This window comes from Pteropus vampyrus, unplaced genomic scaffold (assembly GCF_000151845.1).
Source record: "Pteropus vampyrus isolate Shadow unplaced genomic scaffold, Pvam_2.0 Scaffold86, whole genome shotgun sequence".
NCBI classification, from domain to species: Eukaryota; Metazoa; Chordata; class Mammalia; order Chiroptera; family Pteropodidae; genus Pteropus; species Pteropus vampyrus.
In genome coordinates this window covers 4,032,043-4,058,408 of record NW_011888867.1, presented here as the reverse complement: position 1 = coordinate 4,058,408, position 26,366 = coordinate 4,032,043, and the positions used below count along the sequence as shown (strand labels likewise).

General features: G+C 55.5%; 4 protein-coding genes across 20 annotated transcripts; 2 read left to right on the top strand and 2 right to left on the bottom strand.

Moving 5' to 3' along the window:
• Positions 1 to 769: 769 nt before the first annotated feature.
• On the bottom strand, positions 770 to 6,066 carry FBXO2 (F-box protein 2). Its single transcript, XM_011363559.2, has 6 exons — positions 5,934 to 6,066; positions 2,540 to 2,908; positions 1,986 to 2,115; positions 1,818 to 1,913; positions 1,401 to 1,539; positions 770 to 1,192 (listed from the first exon to the last, which is right to left on the bottom strand). Exons 1-6 carry the CDS (start codon positions 5,953 to 5,955, stop codon positions 1,058 to 1,060), a joined length of 891 nt encoding a protein of 296 aa, XP_011361861.1. The 5' UTR covers positions 5,956 to 6,066; the 3' UTR covers positions 770 to 1,057.
• Positions 6,067 to 6,091: 25 nt separating this feature from the next.
• On the top strand, positions 6,092 to 11,474 carry LOC105294368 (F-box only protein 44). Of its 5 annotated transcripts, XM_023532629.1 has the most exons (7): positions 6,559 to 6,605; positions 7,333 to 7,378; positions 7,485 to 7,773; positions 8,826 to 8,952; positions 9,098 to 9,193; positions 9,303 to 9,438; positions 10,364 to 11,474. In XM_023532629.1, exons 3-7 carry the CDS (start codon positions 7,509 to 7,511, stop codon positions 10,544 to 10,546), a joined length of 807 nt encoding a protein of 268 aa, XP_023388397.1. In that variant the 5' UTR covers positions 6,559 to 6,605; positions 7,333 to 7,378; positions 7,485 to 7,508; the 3' UTR covers positions 10,547 to 11,474. The 5 variants fall into 5 exon arrangements, with proteins under 5 accessions (XP_023388398.1, XP_011361859.1, XP_011361858.1 ...); XM_023532630.1 differs by lacking the exons at positions 6,559 to 6,605; positions 7,333 to 7,378 and adding an exon at positions 6,092 to 6,203; XM_011363557.2 differs by lacking the exon at positions 7,333 to 7,378 and having other exon boundaries at positions 6,497 to 6,618.
• A 769-nt stretch (positions 11,475 to 12,243) lies between these two features.
• On the top strand, positions 12,244 to 18,885 carry FBXO6 (F-box protein 6). 7 transcript variants are annotated; one of them, XM_023532627.1, is made up of 7 exons: positions 12,307 to 12,324; positions 13,342 to 13,480; positions 14,383 to 14,674; positions 16,528 to 16,654; positions 17,152 to 17,247; positions 18,123 to 18,258; positions 18,462 to 18,885. In XM_023532627.1, exons 2-7 carry the CDS (start codon positions 13,397 to 13,399, stop codon positions 18,648 to 18,650), a joined length of 924 nt encoding a protein of 307 aa, XP_023388395.1. In that variant the 5' UTR covers positions 12,307 to 12,324; positions 13,342 to 13,396; the 3' UTR covers positions 18,651 to 18,885. The 7 variants fall into 7 exon arrangements, with proteins under 7 accessions (XP_011361850.1, XP_023388395.1, XP_011361849.1 ...); XM_023532628.1 differs by lacking the exons at positions 12,307 to 12,324; positions 18,462 to 18,885 and adding exons at positions 12,599 to 12,718; positions 17,493 to 17,659 and having other exon boundaries at positions 18,123 to 18,254; XM_011363544.2 differs by lacking the exon at positions 12,307 to 12,324 and adding an exon at positions 12,603 to 12,718.
• A 115-nt stretch (positions 18,886 to 19,000) lies between these two features.
• MAD2L2 (mitotic arrest deficient 2 like 2) lies at positions 19,001 to 23,765 on the bottom strand. Of its 7 annotated transcripts, none has more exons than XM_023532633.1 (9): positions 23,617 to 23,763; positions 23,173 to 23,288; positions 22,959 to 23,077; positions 21,884 to 21,955; positions 21,392 to 21,492; positions 20,528 to 20,622; positions 20,162 to 20,235; positions 19,581 to 19,673; positions 19,001 to 19,344 (listed from the first exon to the last, which is right to left on the bottom strand). In XM_023532633.1, the coding sequence occupies exons 2-9, from the start codon at positions 23,210 to 23,212 to the stop codon at positions 19,303 to 19,305; spliced, it is 636 nt and encodes a 211-aa protein (XP_023388401.1). In that variant the 5' UTR covers positions 23,213 to 23,288; positions 23,617 to 23,763; the 3' UTR covers positions 19,001 to 19,302. The 7 variants fall into 7 exon arrangements, 6 of the variants coding, with proteins under 6 accessions (XP_023388401.1, XP_023388399.1, XP_023388400.1 ...); XM_023532631.1 differs by having other exon boundaries at positions 23,565 to 23,758; XM_023532632.1 differs by having other exon boundaries at positions 23,173 to 23,224; positions 23,565 to 23,758.
• Between the last annotated feature and the right edge of the window lie 2,601 nt (positions 23,766 to 26,366).

Below are 26,366 nucleotides of genomic sequence, written 5' to 3'. Positions count from 1 at the left end.
AGGTGGCATCAGGGCTCATAATCAAAGGGAAGCTGGAAGGGCACCAGGATTTTACTGGTCACCATATCAGAGAGGAGAGCAGATGTTTCAAGACCCGCCACCCCCCAGGACCAGCAGCTGAGTCATGGGGAGAGTTTAAGAGCTGCTGAGGAGGCTAGAGAGTGCTAGCATCACACCCTTCTTCCCCCCCCCCTTCAGCCAGTGCCAGGGGCCAGTGCTGGGCTGGCTTGGAAAATGCCCAATGAGACCAGATGCTAATGACCGGGAGGGAGGACATGGCAGGGAGGACGACATGAAGTGGGGATGAACTAGAGAGAGAAGCCAAGTGGAGCCTTTCTGCACCCCCCACCTACGCCTTCCCTGCCCCGTACCCTAGGTCACAGGCAGGCATCCCTGGGCCCAGAAGGATTTGTACCCCAGATGAGGTGTTACCATCAACCACCATCCTGCCTTCAGAAAGGAATGGGGAAGGGGATTAAGAGAGGCCTGAAGGCCCCCCTCCCCCAACCACACACACTCGGTTCTGGCCTCTGGACATCTTGGGTGTCAGGCAGGCGCCAGGCCCAGTTCCCCACTTCTTGGTCTCACAATCCCAGCCTTTGTCCAGCTGGCCCAGGCCTGGCTGGCTCTGCACTGGCCCAATGGGCCCTGGAAACCAGAGCAGCTGGAGCCCCACCAAGTATTTTTCCAGGCTGGGCCAGGGGCCCTCAAGAGACAGAGAAGGATGCAGAGGGAGGGGTGTTCATTCTCCCATTGGTTCATTCATTTCTTCCTTGGACAAATAATATTTATTGAATGCCCACTTCGTGGCAGGCACTGTGCTAGGTGTGGGGGATTCAGCGGTGGGCCCAGCCCGGGGCCAAGCCCTCACCCATCTTATTTTCCAGATGCAAATATATGCCAACGAAACTCTTCTCTACCCATGTGGGGGCTGGGTTTGGAGTCGGGGCTGGAAGAGGAGTGCGTGGGATGGGGAAGGTGAGGGCGCTATGACTAAGGCCTGTCTACCCCAGGCCTCTGCCCCTCCAGGGCAGCTGGGGGAAGCTGGACGGGTCCCTCAGGGCTCCACCCACACGCTGCTGTTGGTCACACGAGCCCCAAACCAGCCCTTCCAGTAGACGGAGTCCTGCCCGCCGTGCTCGAAGCGGACGAAGCGAACTCCGGGCCCGTAGTCGGTGAAGGTGTGGGAGATCTGGGGGGTGAGGGGAAGGGTCAGGCTCGAGACCACAAGTCCTACCCAAACCATCCCACCCTGACGCCCTGACCCGCCTCTAGACTCCTCGATTTCTTAGCCCTGGGTCCCTCCTCCTCGCCTGGGCGCCCAGCCCCGCCCTTGGGGCAGGGTTTCCGCAAGCCCCGCCCATCGCCCCGCCCCGTCCCCCCAGTGCCTCCAAGCTCACTTCGATCCAGCCCCCGTCTTCGCTATCTTGCGGCACCGCCACCTGCCCGCTGCTGAACTCGGCCAGCACGTCCTCGTGCTCGGACAGCAGCTTCACCGTGAGCTCGTACAAACAGCCGGCGTCGCTGCGGCCCGAGTACCTGCCCGGAGGAGTGAGCGAGCGCGCGGGCCGAGCAGGCACCCTGGGCCCGGCCTCCTACACAAGGTGACCCTGAGACCAGGGTCCCCACTTTACAGATAAGGAGTTTGAGGCCAGAGAGAGAAAGTGATTTGCCCAAGGTCCCAACTCCAGGACCAAAACAAACAGACAAAAATTGCCAACATTTAAACTCAGGAGGGAAGGTAGATTTCACTTCCCAGAGACCGAGGGCCACGCGGCTTTAGTTCCCCGCATCCCCAGTCCCCCTGGGCCGCTCACCAGTCCTTCACCACGATGGCTGGCTGAGTGGTGTCCAGCAGCTCCTCCCAGTAGCCCTCGGCCTGGAGGTCAATGACCTGCGCTTTGCGACACCACCTGCGGGAGGTGGAGTTAGGAGGGAGCGGAGGTCCCCTCCCCCTCCTTGGCCTCCATCCCCCGTCTGCTTACTCAAAAGAGGAGGCGAAGAACTTCTTGACGCTCTCGTCGTGAATGAATTCCAGCCCGCAGTCTCCCGGCAGATCCTCCACCCTCCAGCCGTCCCCACCGTGCTCCACATCGCACCAGCCCTCCAAGTCCTCTGTAGGAAGACGACAGTCCCACTCTGGCCACCCAGTCCCCGCCGAGGGTGCGGCAGCGCTGGCTCTGGCCCCTGTAGTCGAGGCTGGGTGAGATGGTCTTTTAACGGTGTGATGATGGTGGCGTTGAACGGGAGGCGTTTCCTGTTTGTCCCAGATTCTCTTTCACTCCTGGGAGAGTCCTGTCTTGCCCCGGCTCACAGAGGGTGGAAGGACCTGGGAAAGAGACCCACTCCCCTCATCCCCCCAGGGAGCAGGCAGACGAGGAAATAATAATACGGTGATTGTTGGGACTACTCTGTGCTGGGCATTGCGCCAAGCGCTTTATCTCATTTAACCCTCAAAGCAGGCTAGCACTGTTTGGCCCATTTTCCAGAAGGGAAAGCTGAGCCCCGCAGCCATGGGGTAATAGGTCCTGACCCTCACCTTCCCCGCATGGGTTGCGCAGCAGGTTGCGTCGCCTCTTGCTCAGGAAGTAGAACTGCTGCCAGTGGTCTCGCTCGTCCTCCGCGCCGCCCTCGGGCACCAGCCCCTCCTGCTGGCACTTGAGCAGCCACAGGGGGGCGCCGTCCACCAGCTCCTTCCAGCGGAGGCACACCAGGCGGCAGGCCTGCACGAGCTCCGCAGCCGGCAGCTCCGCCAGCACGCGCAGCAGCAGCGGCTCCGGCAGCTCGTCCAGGTACGCGGCTTCCTCCTCCTCCTCCTCCGGCCGCTCCTCGCCGGCATTCGCCTCCTCTGCACACGCCTCCTCCTGCTGCTCCTCCGGGCTTGCCTCCTCCGGCTGGCCCACGCTTTCTACGGGCAGGTGCGGAGTGGGGGAGTGGAGTGGGGCCGTGACTCCCCCTAGACTGTCTCCCTCCACGCCCCAAAACCGTGATGAATCGGGTACCCATCCCCGACCCACCCTCAGACAGTCCGGAGCTGGGGCCAGTGGAGGAGGCACAAGGGAATCAGGGCCACAGACCAGCCTCAAGTCCGAAGGGTGGCCTCAGAGGCCTATTTCTCCTGCAGGGCCACTACATCCCACAGAACTGGGATGAGCGGATAACAGAACTGATACTATTAATAACAAGACTGCCTTAACGTTTCTCATATGAACTACTTTAATCCTTCCAACCACCCTCTGACAGCCCGGCTTCTGGCACTTCCTCACAGACGCCCTCCCAGACTTCCCAGTTACATCCTCTCGCTGCTGGAGTTCCAGTCCTTCCCAGGTTCGTCCTAGGGTGCGATGGTTTATAAACACCTTCCTTGGGACTAGACTGAGGACATGAGGACAGAAACCAGGCCTGGGAAACTCACTGCTTCATTCCTGGTACCTGGCGTCTGGCCCCCTGCCTGGCACGCTCGCTGTCAGCAGCCAATGTTTATTGGGCGCTTAGCAAGTGTAGGTACCGTTCTGAGCATTTTAACTTGATTTCCTCTTTAAAGCCCACAGCATCTGTTTGAGGTTGTTCCTATCACCGTCCCTATTTCACTGATGAGGGAACTGAGGCACAGAGAGGTGAAATGGCCCAGCATCACACGACAAACAACTGGTTGGAGCCTGGCTTTGAACCCAGGCAGTCCTGCCTCCGAGCCACCTTTAACCACCACACCTGGATAAAAATAATTCATGGAATTACGAGGCACTGTTATGATTTTGATTCTGCAGATGAAAATGCTCAGGCTCAGATGAGAAGTGACTTGCCAAAGGTCGCACTGCTAGTATTAGGGCAGGGGACATGGGGATCTGAGGCCTGAGGGGGAGGGAGAATGGGGCCGTATGACTTGGTGATCAGGGAGGAGGGCTTGTTAAAAGAGACCCTGTGTCAAACAGGGAGATGTAATAAGTGCTTGGGAAAGGAAGGTTTCTTGACTCCTTTTCCTATCCGTGGCCCTCGGTTTCCTCATCTGTAAAATGGTGGTAATCCTGGTGCCAGGCCATTCAGACAGTGCTGATGTTCAAATCCCCTGACGAGGGGGCAAATGTCAGAAGGGGAACAGATGTCAGGAGTGGCTGGCTAGACTGCCTTCTGGATCCCAGCGGGCCTCAGCTAGGCCATGGAAGCCTTGAGTAAGCAGACGTCAGGTACTCCAGTGTCTCTGGAGGGAGAGACGGTGAGGAGACAAGGCCACTCTGGGTGGCGGAAGAGGCCACAGCTCCCAGACTGAGGATGGGGGCGTTCTTAAGGTTTGGACCCTGGAAATTCAACTATCAGGTGATAGTTGAAATAGGCCAGGCACTGGGGCAGGGAACAGGCAAGGCTTGGACCCAAGTCTGAGTGTTGCCAGGAGCTCGGCCTGCCAGCCCTTCACCTCCTCACATGCAGCATTCTCCCCGTTCCCACACAGTCAGACCCTTGAGAGCTAAATAAGGGTTTACCTCTTCAGAGCCCAGAGCACACAGTGAGTCCTCACTAGATCTTATTTAGTGAACATTATTATTCGGCACAGCACATTCCCTTCATTATTAGTTTTTCATTTTGTTTTGTTGCTACATCTTTCTGATGTGGTGCTTTACCCTCTCCCTTTTGGCAAAGAGGAAACTAAGGCCCAGAGAGGCTTTCTGGCTTCTCCCGAGTCACATCGCAAAACAATGGGCAGAGAGGAAAATGCCAGGCCTTGAAGCCACATCACCTGCCTATCCTGCTGCCCACAACTCTCTGGGGAACAGAGCCCAGTGTCCTCACCTCTCCACCCCTCCCTCTGCCCTGCCCTGGCCCTGGTGGACACCTGATGCTCTCCCGAAAGGTGCACCTCGCCCAGTCCCCTCTCCTGGCCCCAGGCCTGGCACTTGAGGCCCTAGATCTGATTACAGGCCCCTCACCCCTGCTCAAGCACACACAACTCCCCACATTGTTGCTGTCGGAAAGTTATCTGGCTCCTGGAAGCTGCCTCCAAGGCTGATTCACTCATGTGGATTGGGCCCTGGAGTCCAGGGAATAGCTGGGCCTTGGGAAAAAAGTGGGAGCCCATCCTGGGGCCATATGAAAGATGTGGCAAGGGGGCCTTGGATTGGGAGTAGAAGCTGAAGGAGCTGGCGGTTTCAGGGCTGGGAGGGGGCGCTTGGCTACCTGAGTGCGCATTAGTCTGTTCCCTATTGCCTCCCCACTCAGTAATGCCCACTCTCAGATGAGCCAGCTGAGAAAGGGGTGGGGAGATCTGCAGGCAGATCTGATCCCACCCTGACTCAGCAGGCAACCCCTACAGGCCCAGCCAGCTGGAGGGATGGGGAGGGGGTTCTCTGGTGCCAGACAAGATGACTGGGCAGTCTCAGAGGGCCCTAGCATGAGCTGGCATCCCAACTCTCCCTCACTACTGGCCTGGTCCCCACTGGGAATCTGGCCACTCAGATGAAGGTGGCCCCTCTAGACAAGGGAGTCCTGGAGGAAGGCCGGGATGGGGGTGGGGAGAGGACCATAATGCCAAGAAATCCGTGGGGATTCAGGCGCCTCAGGAGCCAGAGCTGGCAAATGCAAGAAGTTGATGGAAGGAAAAGGCTTGCAAACCTCCTCCATCCCAAATGCGTCCCAAACTCCAAACCAATAGACCCCCAGGGCGCTGGGAGGCAGGAACTTGGGATTACTCCAATGCCATTTTCTGGGTAAAGGGGACCCAGGAGTCCTCCCTACCTACCTGTCACCTCTTGAGGCCTCCCACCAGACCAAGATACCAGAGAAATGTTCTCTTTTGAGACTGTCTCAAGGGCTTTGCTTAGGCGAAAGTTTGCGGCGCTGGGTGTCGAGCCTCCCCCCTCCTCTGATGCCCCCTCTCGGGAGCACTCGCCTGCCCCGGTCTCCCCTCCCGGGCTGAGCGAGTAGGTTCGGGCGACGGCTACCTGGATCACCGTCTCCGTCCATCGCAGTCGGGGGCGGTCGCGAGAAGAGGAGGAGCGGGAGCGCTGCGGGGCTGTCGGGGACCCGCGTCAGTGACGAGTCCAGGTGCTGCCCGCGTCTGGGTCGGGTCCCGGCCCGCCGCGCCTCTTAAAGGCGCCCTCCTCTGTCCCCGCCCCGCCTTTGGCCCCGCGCCCGGACGCCCCGCAATACGAAGCGGTCGGCCGGAGGCCTGAGGCTGCAGGTTCCTCGCTGGACCCAGGAGGCCGGGAAAGGTCAAGAGTCGGCTTTTTTTCTTTCAATGGGGGGTCCGATTGGAGGCGTCTCCCAGCTCCCTCCTAGGGTGGCTGCTGCGAGGAGCAGGCGAGGGGGCAGGGAAGTCTGGGTCATGTGGAGGATGCGGGGAGTGCGGCCCAGGCCGAGCGGGGGTGCAGAAGCTCCTCCCGACACCCCTCCCCCCAACCCCGGGTAATTTTCCTACTTGGCGGTAGGGGGCGCGTCCCAGGTCCCGCGCGCCTCGGTGCAGCGCGGATGGAGGCGGGCGGTGGAGGCTGGGCCAGCAGGGCCGGGGCGGGGCCTGGCGGGCCGCGGCGGGGCCGCATCCATCCGCGATCCCGGGCCCAGGCAGGCTCCGCACCTGCCGCGGAGCGGGATCGTGCGGGCGTGGCTGAGCTCAGGTGACCGGCCAGGGTAGGCGCGGGCGGGTCAGGGTCTGGCGGACGGGCTCGGGGGACGCGCCGCAGTGAGCGGAGGGAGGCTCGGGGAGACGAGTCACAGGTTGCGGGGGCTGCGTGGCAGGGCCTCCTGCGGCGCGGGCAGAAACCCGGGCTGGGGTCGCCCTGGAAGCGCAGGGTTCGGAGCCCCGACTTTGGGGGTGGGGGGATATTTTAAAGTCACAGCACGGTGGGAGGCCGAAGACGCGCAAGGGGTCCTGGGGCTGCAGCTCAGCCGCGGGGATGGGTGCGAAGGCGTAGGAACGGCCTTTTCCCACCGCCCTCCCCTTCTCCAGTCCTAGCATGGCAGATCATTTTCTCTGCGGTCTTGAGTCGCTTGAGCCCCTCGGACCTCTGTCGGAGACAATGATTATTCCTGTCCCCAACATCCCCCCTCCGTCCGTGTTGAGGACGGGAAAGAGAATGCAGAAGGCACGGGACAGGCTGGAGGGTTCTGCGGAGCTGCGCATTGTTACTCCTTCTCTGCTCTGTTGCTGCCTGTGTGACTTTGGGCAGATCCTGCCATCTCTCTGGACCTCCCCAGCCTCCTTTACGGGCTGCTGTGAGGTGCCAGTAAAAAACATATATATATATGATCAGAGCTCGCCTCTAACAGCTTCAGCTGTCTGTGTCCCAGGCTCCTTGAACCCTCCCCCGGGAGGTAAGTACTGTTCCTGGCCCCATTTTACAGAGGAAGAAGCTGAGGCTCAGAAAGGCACAGCGACTTTCCTGAGGCAGTAAGTGGAAGACCTGGGATGGGAACTTCCACCACCATGGGGTGCTGCAAGTACCAGGTCTTGGGGACAGGGCCGGGTCTGTAGCTTCGCTTTTCAATAATCACAGAAGAGTGTCCAGAAGCCAGGAGCCATGGCCGTGGGGAACATCAACGAGCTGCCTGAGAACATCCTGCTGGAGCTGTTCACACACGTGCCCGCCCGCCAGCTGCTGCTGCGCTGCCGCCTGGTCTGCAGCCTCTGGCGCGACCTCATCGACCTTGTGACCCTCTGGAAACGCAAGTGCCTACGGGAGGGCTTCATCGCAGAGGACTGGGACCAGCCTGTGGCCGACTGGAAGATCTTCTACTTCCTACGAAGTCTCCACAGGAACCTCCTGCACAACCCATGTGCTGAAGGTGAGGTATAGAGCGGGTCTCGTGTGCCCCCGTCACATACACACTGTCAAGGTACCAGCTGACATTTATTAAGCACTTACCATGAGCCAGGCACTCTTAATGCCTTTAATCCTCACAATCATTCTGAAAGGTAGGTTCTGGAAATGCATTCATTTTTCAGATTAGCAAACTGAGGCCAAGAGTGGCATTTCTTATTCCACTCTTATGTCCCCAGTGTGGCCTTTCCTAGGAGAGGGAATGTTGGCCAGTTAGGACCGCTTATGCCCCAGACACAAAATCAGGAAGTCAGCCATATTTTGTTGGCCTAGTTCCCAGACTCCAGGGCAAGCTAGGCCTGCTAGGACTGTCACAGAGGCCGAAGGGGGCTTTGCTAATAGGAGCATGAGAGATCCAGACTTCTTTCCACCACATTACAATAACAAATAAATCAAGACTTCTACAATCATCCAGAACCCCCCTTTTCCCTTGCTATATTATAACTTGTCAGCTGGACACTGGGATGGAATGGGAACCTCAGTCTCCATCATATGGCCAAATTCTATAGAAAAATAATACAAAGATAAAACAACTCCAAGCCGCCCAGAGCTTTTAGACGCCTGCCTCACGTGACTCCCCAACAGCCATGTTCCTGACCAGCAGCTGGCACACCATGGTCCATGAGCCACGTCTAGCCCAGGAGCTAAAAATATTTTTCACAGTTTTATAGGGTTATATAAAAAAAAATACCTATGGGATAGAGACAGTATGTAGCCCAGAAAACCTAAAATATTTTGACCTTTACAGAAAAAGTTTGCCAGTCCTCGTTCTTGACCCCAGTTTCCAGAAGGGGTCTGGTCGTTCATATCATCGCATGTGTCAGGATTCGCGGTAGAAGTCACTGACCATGGTACCTGACACACAGAAAGCACCTAATACAGGGGGACACTATTGATCCACAGTCTTCCACAGCATGGGGCTCAAGGACAACTGCCGAAATCCAGGGAAGAAGGGGCCCTTGGGAGAAGGTGACCGCTGGGGGCTTCCCTCTAACGTGAGCTCTGCTTTCCTGCCAGAGGGGTTTGAGTTCTGGAGCCTGGACGTGAATGGAGGTGATGAGTGGAAGGTGGAGGATCTCTCTGGAGACCAGAGGAGGGAATTCCCCAATGACCAGGTCAAGAAATACTTCGTGACTTCTTATTAGTAAGATCCAAGGTCGGGGGGTCTTGGGGTGGGGGAAGCCCAAGTCACTGCACCCTGGGATCTCTTCTGCTCTGGGAGGGCAGTCCTAGCCCCCCAGTGCCCTAGTGGTGAGCCCCAGCCCCTCCCACCCTCCGCCCACCCCCAGCACCTGCCTCAAGTCCCAGGTAGTGGACCTCAAGGCTGAAGGGTATTGGGAGGAGCTGATGGACACCACACGGCCGGATATCAAGGTCAAGGACTGGTGAGTGCCTGCGGTGAGGGTCTGGGGGAGGGGCCTGCCACTCAGGCACCCCACCCCCACCCTGCCCCCCATCTCCAAAGCCCTACTGGGTCTTCCTCTCTGCCTGCAGGTTTGCAGCCAAACCAGACTGTGGGTCCAAGTACCAGCTGTGTGTTCAGCTCCTTTCGTCAGCACATGCGCCTCTGGGGACCTTCCAGCCAGACCCAGCAACAATCCAGCAGAAGAGCGACGCCAAGTGGAGGGAGGTGTGTGGGCCAGAAAAGGGGCAGGGGGCACATTGCCCAAGGCTGAGACTGTAGCCACGAGGTCTGGGTTCAGATCCCAGCTCTGCTGCTTCTCTCCTGGGCTTCGGCTGCTCTGAGCTCTGAAATACATCAGTGAAATGATGCTGGTAAAGCCATATTCAAAAAGGTTGACTTATTAATTACTAATATTGGTTATTACTATTATCTAGGCCAGGGGTCAGCGAACGTTTTCTTAAAAGGCTAGATACAAACATTTTAGGCTCTGTGGGCCGTACTGCGTCTGTCACAGCTATTCGACTCTTCTTCAACTCTGCAGTTGTGTTTTGAAAGCAGCTTTAGCAAATGGACATAGCTGTGTTCCAATAAAACTTTATTTACAAAAATAGGCAGTGGGCTCCTAGGCTAACATTTGCCAACTCCTAATCTAGACCAGTGCTGTCCAACAGAACTTTCTGCAGTAGTAGAAATGGCCTGTCTGCACCGTCCAGTATGGTAGTCGATAGCTACATGTGACTATTGAACAATGAGAGCCAGTTCCTAATGTGACTGAGAAACTGAATTTTTGATTTTATCTAATTTTAGTTAATTTTCATTAAATAGCCACACTTGTCCAGTGATGACCGTATTAGACATCCTTTGGCAGCTTGCAAAGTTTCCTTCAGTTCTCCTGAGCTGTATTTGGATAATCCTGTGGAATGGACCCTCCAAGATTTTACTCCATTTTACAGAGGAGGAAACTGAGGCATAGAGAGGGGAAGTGGTCTGCCCCAAATCGCAGAGTTAGAACTAGAACTCAGTTCTGCTGACTCCTGGTCCAGCACTAAGCTATTAGCCCCTTCCTTGTCCCCCTGCCCCTGCAGGCAGTGCCACTACCCTTAGGGACAGCTCCCCTGACCTCTCCCTCCCTCCATCTGCCCCTTCCTAGGTCTCCCACACGTTCTCCAACTACCCACCCGGCGTCCGCTACATCTGGTTTCAGCACGGCGGCGTAGACACTCACTACTGGGCCGGCTGGTACGGACCGAGGGTCACCAACAGCAGCATCACCATTGGGCCCCCCACTGCCCTGATGTCCCCGAGCCCCCATCCACAGAACCCTGACTGGTAAACTTCTCTCAGAGAAAGGCTGGGCTCGGGAAGGGGAGGTGGACCAGGCTCCCCCAGACCTCCTAGTTCATCCTTGCCCTCCAGTCACCTCTTCTTTATGAGGCTCTTGGTTCATGTAGCCCCCACATGCTGCGTGCAGCCAGCTCTCCACCCGAGGGCTCAACCTGAATGATGGTGAGGGAGGCCTGTGTAGGCACTTTTAAGAGCTAGGGCCCCTGAAATTAGAGAGGTACAGGGTGTTCCCCCAGGCTCCTCCCCCTAACTCCTCTAAGAGTGGGTCTCCAAACTCAGATGGCAACCTAGATCTATGTTTCTACCTTCCCTTCCTGGACCCTTTCTCCCTATCTTTTTTTGGGGTCCCTGGAGCAGGGACAGTCAGGAGGACATCTGTCGAGCCTGTGGCTGGGAGGTGACTATGTAGCTCAGATAGATCCGAGAGTGGAAGGAGGGCTCTTCTGGCCTGTCCTCTCCCATTCTGCTGCTCCCAAGCTCTCACTATGCCTGCCCACTCAGAGCGGTGGCTTTGGCCCAGAGGCTCAGGCCTGGTCTCAGCTGGACAGGCCCAGGGTGGGGTGGGGTCCGTGCCAGGTCTGCACTGTTCACATTGTCAATGAAGCCTCAGAATCCAGATGGGGTTGGGGGTCTCCAGAAGACCCCCGGAATCCTGTGCACGGTAACCCAGGGCCGGTGGGGGCAGGACTGGTTTCCGATTCTGAGAGCTAGGATGTGTGAGCAAAGGACGAGTGGGGTAGGGGGTTTTCGAGGACTGTCTGTCCCCCTCCATGCCTAGGCCAGGCTCCCTGTGGCTTGGAGAGTATTCCAAGTCCCCACTCCACCCAGGACCTCCCCTCCCCTCCTGCTGGAAGGACAGTAGTGCTCTGATTCTGCCCCTGCTGCATGTGGCCAAATAAAAGGTTTTCCCAGCCCAACTTGTGCCCTGTGGTTTTTTGCGGGAAAGGGCAAACTTCAGGGGAGGTCCCAGACTTGCAGAAGGTGCAATATAGTGTGGCTTCTGTTCCAGGTACAGAGAAGGGTTGACATTTCAGGAGCAAGACCATCGCAGAACCAGGGTCATGGGACACACCCCTCGATAAGCTGCAAACAGCCCACCCCAGCAGTCCCCAGCACTACCAGCTTCCTCTGGGGCCCTGGCCGCAAGCCTGGGGGTAGGGGCGTGGATATCCCTGGGAAGCCCTTGCGTCCACCTTATGCTGGGTCAGCAGGGACATATCGGCCACTTCTTACCGGTGTTTCCAAGAGCTTTACTGACATTAGATGAAGCCAAAGCATTTAGAACGGTGCCTGGCACATAGTCGGTGTACAACAAATATTGTTTAAATATAATTATCTTATTCAACAGTGAGCTAGATTAGGACCTCAGCCAGGGCAGGGACCACCACTCGCTAGCTGTATGGCAAGTTAGCAAAAGGACACACACCGTTCCTTGGAGAAGATACTGCTCTAACGAGTTCATGTAACCTGAGCCAGGCACCCTTGTGCAATGCACAGCATGCACAACACTTTGTCGTGGCTTGAAGTACCAGGTACTCGATAATTACTTGTTGAAAGAGGAAAGAAATTAATGAATTTAATGCCGACGAAAACGCAGAGATGTTTATCTTTGAGTCAATTAGGGCCAGCCTTAGTCACGCTCTGGGGAAGGCGAGAGCCAGGGGAAGCCACTTTCACTTTTAGCAATCGCCCTCCAGGGAGTGGCTCGCGGGCCCAGGCCCGGGAACCGGTCCCACTCACCCTTCCTCTTCTGGGGTACAGACTGAGGTATGAGGAGTGGCCCTCGCAGGGGCGGGGGCTTGGTTAGGAGGAGCCTGGGGCTTTCCCGGAGGCAGAAAGAAGCGAAGAGAAAGGATGGATCCCGGCTGCCGAGCCGCCTGGCGGGGAAGACGCGTTCGGGAAACGAGGTCCTCCGGTTCCCGTGGCGCGACTCGGGCTCTGAGGACTCCAGACCCCCTTTCCCGTGGCCCGCCGTCCGTCCCGCGAGGCCAAGGTCACAGCCCGCTGAGCCCGAGGGGGGCGGGCCAAGCGCGGCGCGCGGCGCGTGACGCCGGCGCGGGGCGGGGCGGGAGCGGAAGGCGTCGGTGAGACCGCAGGGTCCAGGCCTACTTGGGGGTTCATCCCGGCGAGGCGCCCCACCCGGCGCCCAGGTCGTGGCCCGGTGAGGAGATGGGCAAGGGGGCTACAGGCGCGGGTGGGGGGTGAGCCCCGGGGCATCAGCTGAACTCGCGGACCCTGTCTCGGGCGGAATGAGTCTCCGGGGACTGGGGGCGGGGGGCGGGCTGCGGGCGGGGCACGCGGGAAGCCCACTGAGTGCGAGGTGGCTTTTAAGGGCTGGCGCGGATGGTTCCACCCCAAATACCCCGGGATGGGCTTCACCCCACCCCACCCGGCCCCTGCGCAGTCAGGCTTCATGCCAGGCCCACGAAGGACAGGAACTAAGGGTTGGGGGAAGTGATAACAGGCGACCAGAGCCAAAGACCAGGCATTAGACCCCCCCCGCGGTGAGGAGCTGTTCCTCCCTAACTCAGAGCCCAGCGACTTTTGTCTCGTGTTTTTAGAAGTTTAAACATTGACAGGTTTCATATTTTAAAAAAATTGAGTGTTCCTCCTGAAAAATTCAGAAGACCTGGTTACACAGTTTTGTTTTGTTTTGTTTTGTTTTTCTATCACAGTATTTCGCATACGCGTCTTATGTATCTGTTTATTGCTTTTTCTCTGCTATGCTAAAATGCTCCTCCCTGGGCAGGAGCCAGAGTGTGTGCCCACCCTCATTTTTTCCAGGATGGGAGCTTTAAGAAGACTATGAACTGCTTCTTTGTCCCAGTCTCTATGGAGAATGTCCTTCCCTCCCCTCACCCACCTAGGGGATCTGCTTAGAGATCTGGATTACCAGAATCCCCCAGGCAAGATTCAGGACACAGTGAGTGGTGGCACACTGTACATTCTTCAAAACCCTTAGCAGTTCAGATACAGAGAGAGGCAGGTGTTCTTGGGGACAAGTTGCTCTACAACTACTTTGGTTTTGCTTTTGCTTTAATGGCAGAAGTGTTGTTAAATGATGCCCTGCACTAAATGCTTTACTTGTACCAGCTCAGCCCAGCCCCGCCCAGCCCTTCTGAAGATGGGACAGGTAACCCCTCATTTTTACAGCTTCCCAGTCACTGCAGGCCAGGATTCAAACCCAGGTGGTCTTGCTCTGGGGCCCTCCATCAGCTTTTTGGTATCTGGGCATTTCAGAGTGGGCTCTGGCCTGACACCGACCCCAGAACTGTGTATGTTGGCGGGATGAGGTGCTCCTCACTGGAACGTTGTATCACATCTGGCTTTCAGGCCAAAGTAAGCAATTTGGGGAGAAGGGGTTGGTTCCTCAGCACTAGCCCCACGACTTAATGAAGTTGTGTCCTAGTCTGGGAGTGTAATAAAGATTTTATATTATTATTATTATTTAAGATTTTATATTATAAGAGTGAATTCCCAGCATTAAAATATCACCTAACGGAGCTTGCAGACAACAGTGGGGGCTGAGCAAAAACAGTGTTCACCAGGCTTACCAACTTAAAATTATGCAATACTTTTTTAATGGAAGAGGCCTCAAAAAATTAGTCCCTAAACACTTTAATACTTCTTTTGCAGTCTTTCAAATGTGTGTGACATGCAAGCACCCCTTAGGCCTGCTATGTGCTGGAAGGATGCTCAGATGCTCCCGGTCTAACACCTCCAGTTTTGCAAAAGCAGGATGAATGTTCCCTGGCCCACATCCCTGGGGAAATGAGGGGCCCATCCCCTTGGTCAGGGTTCATAACCATGGTTGCCCCCCCACAGGCCTGTGTGTGCTTCCCACCCACCCCAGCCATGGCCCTGTTCAGCATCAACGAGCTGCCAGAGAACTTCCTGCTGGAGGTATTCACGCACGTGCCCGCCCGCCACCTGCTGCGCTGCCGCCGGGTCTGCAGCCTCTGGCGTGACCTCATTGATGTCCAAAGTCTCTGGAAACGCAAGAGCCTGTGTAAAGGCTTCATCACTAAGGACTGGAATGAGCCTGTGGCCAATTGGAAGATCTTCTTCTTTCTGTGCAGCCTCCGCAGGAACCTCCTACGCAACCCATGTGCCGAAGGTGGGCTGCTTCCCTCCCTTCCCGGAACCTCAGGGCCTTTGCACTTGCCATTCCCACGCTCGCTGGAATATTTCCTCAAACCCTAATACCCATCGTGTACCCTTGGTTCCTCCTCATTCTTGAGTTCTCAATTCAGAGACCTGCCCTGGTCCATCTGAAAAAAGCGCTCTCTGCCTCGAGCATATCACCCCCATTCAGTTCCTTCATAGCACTTTTCATAACCTATAATTACCTCTTTACTTGTTTTTTTTTCTTTTCCTCTGCCACTAACTTCAAGTTCCAGGGGCCTAATGGATCTTGCTTGCCTCTCTCCACCCACTGCACAGGGATGCCTTCATATAGCAGGTGCTCAAGAAACGTTTGTCGAATGGATGAACAACCTGCAGGTCCACCTTTCCCCCTTTGGTTCAGTCCAAGCTGCCTAATGTTTGTGGAAGGCTTCCCTCGTGCCAGGCACTACTAGTCTGAGGTCTTCACAAATGTAATTATAAACAGATGAAGAAAATGAGGATTTTGAGAGGTGGCTGCAATCACATAATTTGACACCTGTTTAGCTCAAAATGTTCTGTTGTATTTGCCAGGGTTTTTTTCCCTTTGTTAGCACCTACTACGTACCAGGCACAGTGCTTCTTGTTGGGGCTACAGGAGCGATTGGTTAAGAGGCATAATGTGTACGCTTAGAATCCCTTCGTGTCTATTTTCTCTATCCTCATGTGGATCCCAGGAGTTGGCCAAATTAAGTAGGATTGGCTCCCTTTTATAGATGGGGAGCATTAGTCTCCACGATGAGTGTCTTACCCAAAGATCCAGAACTGCCCAGCTGCTGAAGGCCCCTCTCAGGAGCCCCATAGACAGTGCCCCAGACACTCAATCTCTCCGCCTGCCCCAGATTCCACTCAGAACTGCCCAGCCGGGCACCAGCTCAGCTCACGCAGCCCTTTAGAGCCAACCTGCAGCCTTGCCTTGGGCCCTGGGCCCTGGGCCCAGCAGCACTCAGCACGGCCTCACTTAGCTCTCCCCTTGGGCCTACGCTCGGTGCAGCCCAGCTCCTGAGTTTCTGTATTACTCCTCTGGTTCTCTACTGGGGGGACCCCAGGCACCTGGTGAATAGATGTGGGCTCCTGGCAGAAGGAAAAAGGGAGTAATTTGGAAAAGCTCCCCTGGTGATTGTTCTAGAAAGCCTTGGTGAGAAAGACTGTTTTCTAAGGTCTTCTCAGTTCTGATCTAGAGATCAGAACCTGCCTAGCCAACCTGGTGAGGTTCCTTCCACGGAGGTGGGGGTGACAACATGCCACCAACCAGAGGGTGCCTGTTCTTCCAGTTACTCTCCCTCCTGTTCTGGGCAGCAGTTCCCATGACCAATAAACCTGTAAGTTGGTCGTCAACCCCCTCAGATCTGTTACTTGGTTAGGGTGTTGGGGGAATGTCAATCATCAAGTAAGCCGTCCGAGTTGGGACAAACTCACATTACCCATTAAGAGCAGAAGTACCATCACGGGCCCCTCATCATTTAATGTTTTGAGAACCGAAACTTGGGTGTTTCCGAGAACCCTTTGGCAATGTGGAAGTGAGGAAAGGTTGGTTTAGGATTTCTGGCAATACTTTTTCCAGCTTCATGTTAGGAGCCAAGCTAATCAGGGACAGAGTGGGAGGGAGAGGGTCCAGATCAGAGCTGATACGGTGTGGACAGGTGGGAATGTGCTGGAGCTTTGTAGGGGCGCTGCGAGGCCTAGTCGGGTGCGCACCTTGAGATCTAAGCCTGAGTCCTGCCTTTCACCCTCCCTCCCAGGGCCAGGTGGGGAGGACCAGCCTGTACGTTTACACCGGAGCTCACCTCGGCTTCTGTTTCCTAGACGATATGACTTCCTGGAAAATTGACTTCAATGGGGGGAACCAATGGAAGGTAGAGACCCTCCCTGGAGCCCACGGGACAGATTTTCCTGACTCCAAAGTTAAGAAGTACTTCGTCACATCCTTTGCGTAAGACAGACTGAACCTAGCAGGCTGGGGGAGGGGAGCGGGGAAGAGGGTCAGGACACTTTGCCAAACCCTAGGCCTATGTCAGGGTCTCTCTATGAAGTTCGAGGGAGCTGTCTCCAAATCCAGCTCAGAGCCTGCTCCTTCCTGGAGCAGGAGTAACTCAGTGGCTGGGCTAACAGGCAGTGGGGGGTGGAAATCTATGTAAGGAGGCCGGGGGCCCACGGGGCAGTTAGGGTAAGGCAGGGGTGTCTACAGGCTGTCCCTAATCTAGGAATGCGAGTCCACAGAGGTGCCCTCCTTGGGGCCCCAGAGGACTGGGCCTATGGACGGATCAGATGTCGCCCAGGCTCAAGGGGGTCAAACTCCCCGCATGTTTCTCTTGGGCCTGCGCCGAGGTGGGGGCCAGAGTCAGAACCAGCCAGTGGCTGAACCATCCACCTGGCTCTGGGCCATGCAGAGCACACCTGGGAGTGCAAGCCTTTCTTTCTGCTCCCCAGCTTATGCCTCAAGTCCCAGCTGGTGGACCTCAAAGCTGAGGGCTACTGGGAGGAGCTGCTGGACACGTTCCGGCCTGACATCGTGGTTAAGGACTGGTGAGTGGGGCCAGTGCCCGAGTCTCACTCTGCATCCTTTCTTCTTCCTGAGAATGCCTAGAGGGAGTGCCTACTCTGTGTCCAGTAGTGTCTTAGGACAAGGGCACCGCCCCCATTGGGGACAGACCCAGCACTTGCTCATCCAGCAGCACCTCTCAGCCTCCCCACCAACCTATGTCAGCAGGAGACATTAACCCCAGTTTACAGATGAGGAGACTGAGGCCTCTAAATGTTGTCACAAACAGGCACTGGAGCAACAGAGACAACCAAGACCCAGCCTCCCTGGACCTTGCAGATGCTCACGTGTCTTATCTGCCTCCCCTGCCATTCATCTCACAAGTTCCTCAAGCTCCTTCTCTGTGTAGAGCTGTGACAGGCTCTGCCTTGGCCCATGGTAGAAGCAGGACCCCAGGTCCAGCCAGGCCTCAGGGCCACCATTCTGAGGGTGGAGGGGTAGGGTTTGGGGGGTGTGCAGAGCTAGGGGGACAGGCAGCAGGGCCGAGCACAGGGTGAGCTCTGTGCAGCCCCACCTCACAGGCCACCCCTTGAATCTCCCATTGAATCCTCAGCCTGGTCCATTGTAATATACAGGTGACACAGCTCTGACAGCCCCAGCCTTTCTCTCTAGAGAACCTTTTGCTTTTTAGGGTGACATTTTCACTGAGACACCCAAAAGGGTTGCCCCTTTTCATACAAGAGGTAACTGAGGCCCAGCACAGATCTGCTGGGGACACAGGAAGCATGGATCGTGGGCCTCAAGAAAGGCACAGGGAAATGCAACTTGGAGCTCCAATTTGCAAGCCTGCTGCCTGCCCACCTCCAGGGCCACCTACCCTGTTTTGGGGTACACAGTCCTGAGCCCCCTCATCCCCCAGGTTCGCCGCCAGAGCAGACTGTGGCTGCACCTACAGCATCCGAGTACAGCTGGTCTCAGCCGACTATATTGCCTTGGCCTCCTTCGAGCCCCCACCTGTGACCATCGATCAGTGGAATGATGCAAGGTGGAGAGAGGTGAGGCCTCACCTGCTTGCCTGCCACCCACTTCTCCCAGGGCCCACAATGCCCCCAGCTCTACCACCTGGAGCTCCTGCCTTCTGGCCTGGACAGTTCTCTGCTGCAGGACCCGGCTCCTCCTTTCTCCTCTCCATTTAAGTGGTCACCCCATCTCATCCCCTCCCCAGTCCTGGTGGTCACTTCCTCACCCCTCCCTCCAGGTCTCCCACACCTTCTCGGATTACCCTCCAGGCGTCCGCCACATCCTCTTCCAGCACGGGGGCAACGACACCCAGTATTGGGCAGGCTGGTATGGGCCCCGCGTCACCAACAGCAGCATCATCATCAGCCCTAAGACAGCCAGAAACCCAGCGCCATCCAGTGCTCAGCCCGAGACGATGCGGGAGTAGGAGGTTGCCCACTCACCCTCCCCACCTCCCTTCTACAGGCCTTTCTGACAGCCATCAGTCTGTCATCTGACAGCCATTTATCCGTCCTCCGTCCAAGCCAGCCTATAGTGGGCAGTGAGAGCCCCTGCCTCAGGACTTCCTGCCCAGTTCCAAGCTTGGGCAAACCCACCAATTTATGGTAACTTACTGTCACGTAGCTCTGACATTTTGTCATAATAAATTTTTTTCTGTAGAACCAGCCTGGGGTTGGATGTAGAAGTGAGAGATAAAGGGGTCCCTGGCACTTTGGTAAGAACTAGCTCCAGGGTAATTTGGCTGCACCTGCCCCTCCCATTCCAGTTAGTGACAGCCCAGGTCAGCCCTTGGGGCCCCTTTATTGAAACAACTCACAGCACAGTATTTGAGACAACAGTGTTGGCCAGCTGAACCCCAGGAGACTGAGAAATCGAGGTCCCAGCACCCTTCCTGCCCTCCTGGGGAGATTTCCTCCATGAAGGTAACCAGACCTGAGCAGCCCTGAGCTGGAGGGTGGGCAGTCCATACATAGAGGAAATAAGAGCACTTGGAATCAGGGTGGCCCCGCTGCACTGCCTTAGGCGGGGGGGCCCCCAAAGTCCAAAAATGGTGGCGTCGGGGGGGGGCAGACACACCCTCAGCTGCTTTTATGAGCTCGTTCTTCCACGTAGAGCTGCATCTAATAGATAGGAACAAACAGCCGTGTTAGATGGACAGGGCACCTGTGTGGGGGCCTGCGAGCACCTGGCAGGGTGGGCTTGCATGGCCAAGCCACGGGTTCAGGGAAAGGGGATGGATGGAAGGAGCCTTACGCCAGATGGTCCTTGGTAATCTCCCCCGGGCCTTGTCCACAGGCTCTCTGGCAAGCCCTTAGCACACCCTAAATAAAGTTTGCCCAGTCCGCATGCAGCTCACCTTTAATATGTCTGATGTCATGGTTTTTAGGGGTATCAGCCGGGGGTCATGCATGTGGACGTCCTGCTCATCTGCCAGGATCCAGGGGAAGTCCTAGGGAAGAAATCGAGGGGAGGAGGGGAAAGGGGCTGACATGGCCTGCTCTCACTTTGCTTCCCTCTCCCCGTCCAGAGCTGGGGTCCTCAGACTTCAGAGAGCATCAGAATCACTAGGGAAGTGGATTCCGAGGCTTTTCCACTTGACAGGCCAGATCTGTAGGTGGAAGCTGGACTGGGAACCTAAGTGGTTTAACAAGCCCCAAGTACTGATTCTGAAACTGGTGGGCAAGGATCCCCTCCCTGGAGAACCCCCACTGAGCTGGCAGCCCCAGCATATGGCCCCACCCACTTCTCAGCACTGAGTGCCCAGGTGGAGCAATGGCAGGTGTGTGGTCACATGGTTTACACGATGAGAACCTACTGGGTGCCAGGCTCTGCTGTAAGCAATGTGATGAGTGCACTGGCCATGGGCAGCACCCCTGCCTGCTCAGATAGCCTCCCAGCTATCTCCTTGCCTATCTGCTTAGGTCAGTCTCATCTCACCTTGATGACCTGGATCTTCTCCATATTGCGAGTGGCAGCTTCCCTCGTGTGCACCAAGACTGTGAAGGTACAGCCTGAAGAGGCAAGAGTTTAGTCAAATGGGCACAGTCTGTTCCCATCTCCCTAGCTGGTCTGGCAGCCCCATGGAATAGAGTGTAAATCAAGTGCTAAGACAAGACACAGTCAATAGGGAGACTGAAGCCAGGGTCAATCAGGGAAGCTTCCTGGAGGAGGTGGACTCTCAGAGGGATTCTAAAAGGCAAGAAGGAAGAGACGAGGCTTGGTGCAGTCAAGTAGGGACTTGAGACACAGACCAACCTAAGGTAGCCATGGAAACACTCAAGAGGAGGTGGAGGGTGAGCACACCTGGGGGGTTGTGGTCCAGGACAGCATCACAGACACTGATCTTCAGGATGAAGGCTCGGAGCAGCTGTTCCACATGAGACAACAAGGAGTCTGAGCTGGAAAGAGAGGGGAGGAGGGTCTCCCATCACACTGGTGCCCCTGTCCTACCAGTAGGCAATCAACCCTGGAAACAGACCTGGGGGCCCAGAGCCCCTCCAGTGCTTCTGAGAGTGTTGGCTTCTAAGGGCCCGGCTGCTTGTCTGCACAGTAAAAACCACCTGGGGAGTTTAAAACCAATGCAGAGCCCCATTAAGTCAGGATGGGGGGGTGGGGTGTAGGGAGCCCCTGTAGGTGGTTCTAATGCGCTAATGTTCTCCCAGTCTGAGAACCAGGACGCCAAGCCGGAAGGGAAAGGGTTTGCCCAAGTCTACGCGGCAAGTAGGAACAGTCTATTGCCCTGACCTCAGCATAGAAAGCCAGCAGTTGACCAGCCAACACACCTACCCAAGGTCAACTTCAAATTGACTATGGACTACACACTTGACTGGGAAGTCAGGACACTGGGTCTGTGTCTCGGCTCTGCCACCATTTGGGTGACCCTGAGTAGCTCATGTCACGTCTCTTCCATTTATAAGATGAGGTTGGGACTAGCCATTCGCCAGTGCTGTGGTTTCCCAGGTGTGACATGGGGATCACCGCATAACCTGTGTCAAGTCCAGAGACCACTCGGCAGCCAGCTGTGACTTGGCCACTAACAGGCCCTGTTAGGTTGGCACACCTTGCCTTTCTCCGTTCAGACCTTTACCAAGGCACTCAGGGTAAAAGTGAAGGTATTACTAGGGACCTCACACCAGTTGGCAGGTGGACGGCAGAGAGGCAGCTCACCTGATGGACAGCAGCGGGGGCTGGGTGATTTCAAAGACAAATTTTTCCACTGGGCGGTGCTCTTTGTCCAAAATTACCACCACCACTTTCTCCACATCATTCTGCAAGGACAGGAATCCCCTGCTCCAGAACTGGGTGCCCCACCCCCAGAACCCCCTTCCTGCCCAAGGGAGGATGGGATGGGGAAGGGTGCACTCACAGCCCTGCTCGGCCGCAAGGCCAAGGATCCCGAGAGTCCAGAGGTTTGAGAAGTTCAACTAAGCACCCCCAGACACGAGTAGTACAAGCTGAGGGGAGAGAATTCCTGGGCCCCATGGGGATCCCAACACCATGAACATGGCCCACATGCCCTGCGGCCTGCACCTGGGCTGGGGTGGTCTCTGGAGTGCAGGGAATAGGCTTCTGGATGCTAGTCATGGGACCCTGCATGGCCCCAGCATCATCTCATCCCATATTGGGGGTGAGGTGGGCTGGGGGGCCTGGCACCCTCACCTTCTCCAGGAGCGGCTTGACACAGTGCAGCGTGTCCTGGATATACTGGTTCAGCTCCGGGTGGCAGGACATCTGTATACAATGCCATGATGCCTGGTGAGGCCCGCAGCACCAATGAGAAAACCACCCAACACCCCCTCCAAGAGCCCAAGGCTCTGTCTGCCTTTGGAGAGAGGCCTAGCAGTTCCCTAGGGGGTCACTACCTAAGGGACCAACTTCCCATCACAGGGCTAAAAACTCTGAATTATCCACGCAGGAGAAATTAGAAGATAAAAATTCAGTCTCAACATTAACAATTAATATAGCATTGGGGGTTCCTAATGTGGGCTCCACAGGCTTCTCCAGAGTCTAAGAAGTCTCTAAGTTGTGTGTGTTTGGGCATATGGACACTATTCCGGAGAAAGGATCCAGAAATTTAATCAATTTTCAAAAGTTAAGAATCTGGAACTAAGAAGCTGTGTGGCCGCAGGTAAATTACTTCTCTGACCTTTAATAAACTTCATCCATGAAGCTCTCAAAGAAAAACTGAGGAATGAGTTAAGTGCCCAGTACAAAGTGGGGACTCAGTGCTTTCTTCCTTTTCCCTGTACATTCTTTAAGCTTCCACCACCTTCCAGTATTCAGTCATTATTCTAATGCTTACTGAGTGCCTCCTAAGATGCCAGCACTTCTGGAGCCTAGGGATAGAGTAGCTTAATGGCTTTGTCTCCCTTTTAACCTACAATTAGGGTAAACACGCGCAGAGAAAAGGTGCCTGAGGTTTACAGGAATCCTCTCCCCAAACCAACCATTCACCAGCATCAAGAACTCTTTTAAAATACAACTCTAATCCGAGAACCTGGTCCCTAACTTCTGGAGGGAAACTCCCAGTTCAGAGGGGAGGAAGGAGCCACTTCAGTGAGGGGTGAGAGATTGTCAGACTATCAGCTGCTGCTGGGACCTGAAAGGCAAGGCCAGGCTGCTAGAGAAGGAAGGGGCTGGGCCTGAAGGTGGAAGAGAGTTTAAAAATCCACTCTCTACCCACTCCGTGATTAGGGGGTGACCTACTGGCCCCAGTCCGGCTGTGGGGGCTCACCTGGACAGGCACATTGTACTTCTTACGCTTCTGGAAGATGCCCACCGGGTACACCTCGCGCACGTAGAGGATTAGGTGCACAGCCACCTCCAGGAACTCGCAGAGTACATCGGCCACCACTGCGAGGGGGCAGAACCTGATGCGCTTGGGAAAGACTTCTGGCCCAGGCCCTCCCTCGTCCCCGACCCCGGGTCAGCAGGTCCAGCCTCCCTACCTTGGCCAAAGTTGAGGTCCTGTCTCGTAAGCGTGGTCATCCTTCCCGCCACCTAGGGGATGGGACAGGAGTGGGGGCTAGTTCCAAAGGCCCAGGCTGCTGACTCTCCTCTCCGCCTGGGGGGAATCAAGGCAGGACACTCCCTGCACATAGAATCAAGGGAGCTGGGAAGGAACCCCCACGCTGACGTCATAGCTCGAGGTCATCAGCTGCACTTCCATCAGCCTTTGTCCACTGCCCCCCCCCCACACCCGATGTCTCGCGGGGTAGGAAAGGCCAGAGCTTTGCGGGCAAAAGGGATGCAAAGAAAAGAGCTGGATGCGCAGGGCCAGGAGCTTAAAACGGGACACGCGGAAAGCGAAACTAGGCTGGAATAAGACTCTCCCCCTTGCCTGGCTGTATGCCTCCCAGAGAGAATTCCGCTCCTCTACTCTCTCCTGGTACCGGTTCTGGCCTCGGTTCCCGGGTCGGGGCCCGGCCCCGGCGCGGGAAACCACCGACCCGACCACTTGCACTCGCAGCCCAATCCGCGCGGCCCGGACGCAGCTCCGTGACGTCCGCCGCGCTGCAGCTGGTCCTAGCGCCCGCTTTCAGGCCACGCCCACTCCGCGCACCGCCCAAGCGGCCAAGGGGCGGGGCTTGGGAGGGGCGGGGCCTGGCTTCGGCTCCGGAGATCCCCAGGGCCGAGTGGGAGGAGACAGTGCCGCGCCGCCTTTCAATTTTGGGTTGGCGCGAAAAAAGACAGTTTTAGTCCCCATGTCGTATCGCTACGGATCTTCCTCCCCAGGGTATTACGAGGCGCGCTAAGGGGTTGGGTACGTGTTGCTGGTGAGGACCATGTGGAGGTCACAGCTGGGAACTTTGGACAGCGACATCTACTGCTAACTCCGGAGTCGCCATCCCCGAACTCAGCTGCCCAACCGAAAGCGAATCCGCAGGCTCCGGGGCGGGGACAAGGGGAGGAAGGTGCACTGGGGACGCCCCACCCCCACCCAGAACCTGTACAGCTTGGTTTTAGTGTGTCCGTGGATTATTTAACTAAATCTTCAAAACAATTCTACGGACAGTTACTGTAATTGTCCCCATTTTACTGACGAGCCAAATGAGCTTCAGAAGGGTGAAGTAAAATGTCCGAGTCTTACAACGATTGGGGGAGGAGCGGGCGGAGATGTCTTCTAGCTCTACACTTCGATGCTCTGGAAGGGCTGAGAGGCCCCTGGAAATAATAATATTAAAATAATTACTAACATGGATTGAGCACTTACTATGTGTCAGCACTGATTTCTTTAATTCCCTCATTAACCATAGGAACTAAATCACCCATTTTACCAACTCACTTTATAGATGGTAAAACAGACTCAGAGTTGTTCCCTAATTTGTCAAAATCATACGTTGGGAATACAAACTCAATTCTGACGTTAGTCCGACTCCAGGACTTCAACTTATTTTCAGACCCTTTATTTTACAGGTGGGAAAACAGACTAGAGAAGATGGCTGTGGATCTATGGGAAACAAATCAGGACCAGAAGCGGGGGGACCTTGCCTCAGACCTCCGGGGACATAAGAGCTTGTTAGTCACGTTCATCTGTTAGCTGGGAATGTTGGAGACCTGCACCCCCCCTTCGCCCTAGATGCCTTCAAACCTTCATTTGCACACTTCCGAAGAGGTGGGGACAGAGAAGGGAATAAGTAACCTGGCCCATTAAGCCAGGAATGTCATCAGAGCAGGTCACAAAAACAGTCCTTGGAAATCTGCATCAGAATCCCTGGGGAGCCCATTAAAGACTGGGAGCCCTGGCCTCCCTGACCTACCAGATCAGTAGGGGTGCACAACATAGTACTGGCCCTTTAACAAGCTCCCTAGAGGCTCTGATACCCAAGAAAGTGTGGGAATTGTCACAAGCGGTTTGAGCTGTTCCATAGGAAAGTCTGCATTTCATAAAACTGCAACACTTAACCCAAAAGGATGAATGATTTATTTCAGGAATTGATGTACCCGGCAGTGCATTTTGGGTATGACGACTTCTCAAGACTTGGGGACCCTGTTCACATCATGCCATGCAAGAAAGGACCATTTTCACATGAAGCCAGCCCAGCAGCTCACTGGCTTGTAAAAGGTGTCCCCTGGCTCCTTGAGATTTAATAATTATGATGCTTTGGCCATTGGGGGAAAGCAAAGGCCCTTCTTTGCCTCTCTGGAGACTGCTCGAGCAGCTTCTTTCATTGGTAACAGGAAGTGGCAATTCCTTGTAAAGGGTCCCTTGGGATTGGGGCCTAGGGCGGAGAAGCTCAGGGCCAGCTCCTCCTGTAGGGTGGCCTCCAGAGCACAATGTGAGCAGCATAGGGGCTTATGCCAGGCCCTCCTCCTTCCGTGGATCCCCAGCCTCAGCTCTCTGCCCTCAGAAGACACAGTACAAGCTACCCAAAGGTCACCTGACACACAGAGCTAAAGAACTTCAGAGAAACCTTGGAGGACTTATAACTCAACACTCACATTTCTCCAATGAGGAAACTGACGTCTCAACAGCCTTCATCTGACACTTGCCAAGATGGGTACCCATCTCGCCAAAATCCATAGATAAAAATGCCTGGGCTTGGGGCTTTGGATTCAGAGCCAGCCATAAACAGAGGAAAGCAGGTGAGAGACGGATCTGACCCCTAACTCCCCAAAGGCCTCATCTCCTCATTGGTGAAATAAACAGGCTGGACAGATGTTCCCTAAACCTCTGATGGCCTTAGGTTGCATGGAGGCCAAGAAGCTGGGGATGGGGCAGGGACAGGGGCCATAGGGGAGCTTTATATGACTGATGAGTGAAAAATTCATCAGTCATTTCCATCCACGGGGCTCTTTGGCATCTGGTTTTTCATATCTTAATCACATCAGCATGATGGATGGTTGGGGGACCCAGATTACATTATGGGGTTAATTTATTACATTTTTGAATACCCATTTGCTGAGAGACTGTTTTTCAAAGTTATTTACATATTCTTCACCATAACAACAATATGTAGGAGGGCATATGGGAGGGAAGGACAGATGTTTAGGAGAAAGAGCTTATTGGCCAACTAGAGCAGGTCCCTGAGGGTCTGCAATGGGGACAGAGAAAATCACAAGAGATATTTAAATTGAAACGAAGAAAAGGCAAGATGCCAGAAGGTCTCGCAAAGAAAGGCCCAACAAAGACTAAGGCCTG

Bases quoted from the DNA above. Each gene is read 5' to 3' on its own strand.
- FBXO2 (XM_011363559.2), bottom strand. From the start codon at position 5,955: ATGGACGGAGACGGTGATCCAG. The intron at 1,914-1,985 runs GTAAGCAGACGG...CACCTCCCGCAG, and splicing joins TTCTTCGCCTCCTCTTTTGA to GTGGTGTCGCAAAGCGCAGG. The intron at 1,193-1,400 runs GTGAGCTTGGAG...CTCACCCCCCAG, and splicing joins AAGACGGGGGCTGGATCGAA to ATCTCCCACACCTTCACCGA.
- LOC105294368 (XM_023532630.1), top strand. From the start codon at position 7,509: ATGGCCGTGGGGAACATCAACGAGCTGCCTGAGAACATCCTGCTGGAG. The intron at 7,774-8,825 runs GTGAGGTATAGA...CTTTCCTGCCAG, and splicing joins GCACAACCCATGTGCTGAAG to AGGGGTTTGAGTTCTGGAGC. The intron at 9,439-10,363 runs GTGTGTGGGCCA...GCCCCTTCCTAG, and splicing joins GCGACGCCAAGTGGAGGGAG to GTCTCCCACACGTTCTCCAA.
- FBXO6 (XM_023532627.1), top strand. From the start codon at position 13,397: ATGTCCTTCCCTCCCCTCACCCACCTAGGGGATCTGCTTAGAGATCTG. The intron at 14,675-16,527 runs GTGGGCTGCTTC...TCTGTTTCCTAG, and splicing joins ACGCAACCCATGTGCCGAAG to ACGATATGACTTCCTGGAAA. The intron at 16,655-17,151 runs GTAAGACAGACT...TCTGCTCCCCAG, and splicing joins TACTTCGTCACATCCTTTGC to CTTATGCCTCAAGTCCCAGC.
- MAD2L2 (XM_023532633.1), bottom strand. From the start codon at position 23,212: ATGACCACGCTTACGAGACAGGACCTCAACTTTGGCCAAG. The intron at 21,956-22,958 runs GTGAGCCCCCAC...CATTGTATACAG, and splicing joins AGTACAATGTGCCTGTCCAG to ATGTCCTGCCACCCGGAGCT. The intron at 21,493-21,883 runs GTGAGGGTGCCA...CTGTCCTTGCAG, and splicing joins TCAAGCCGCTCCTGGAGAAG to AATGATGTGGAGAAAGTGGT.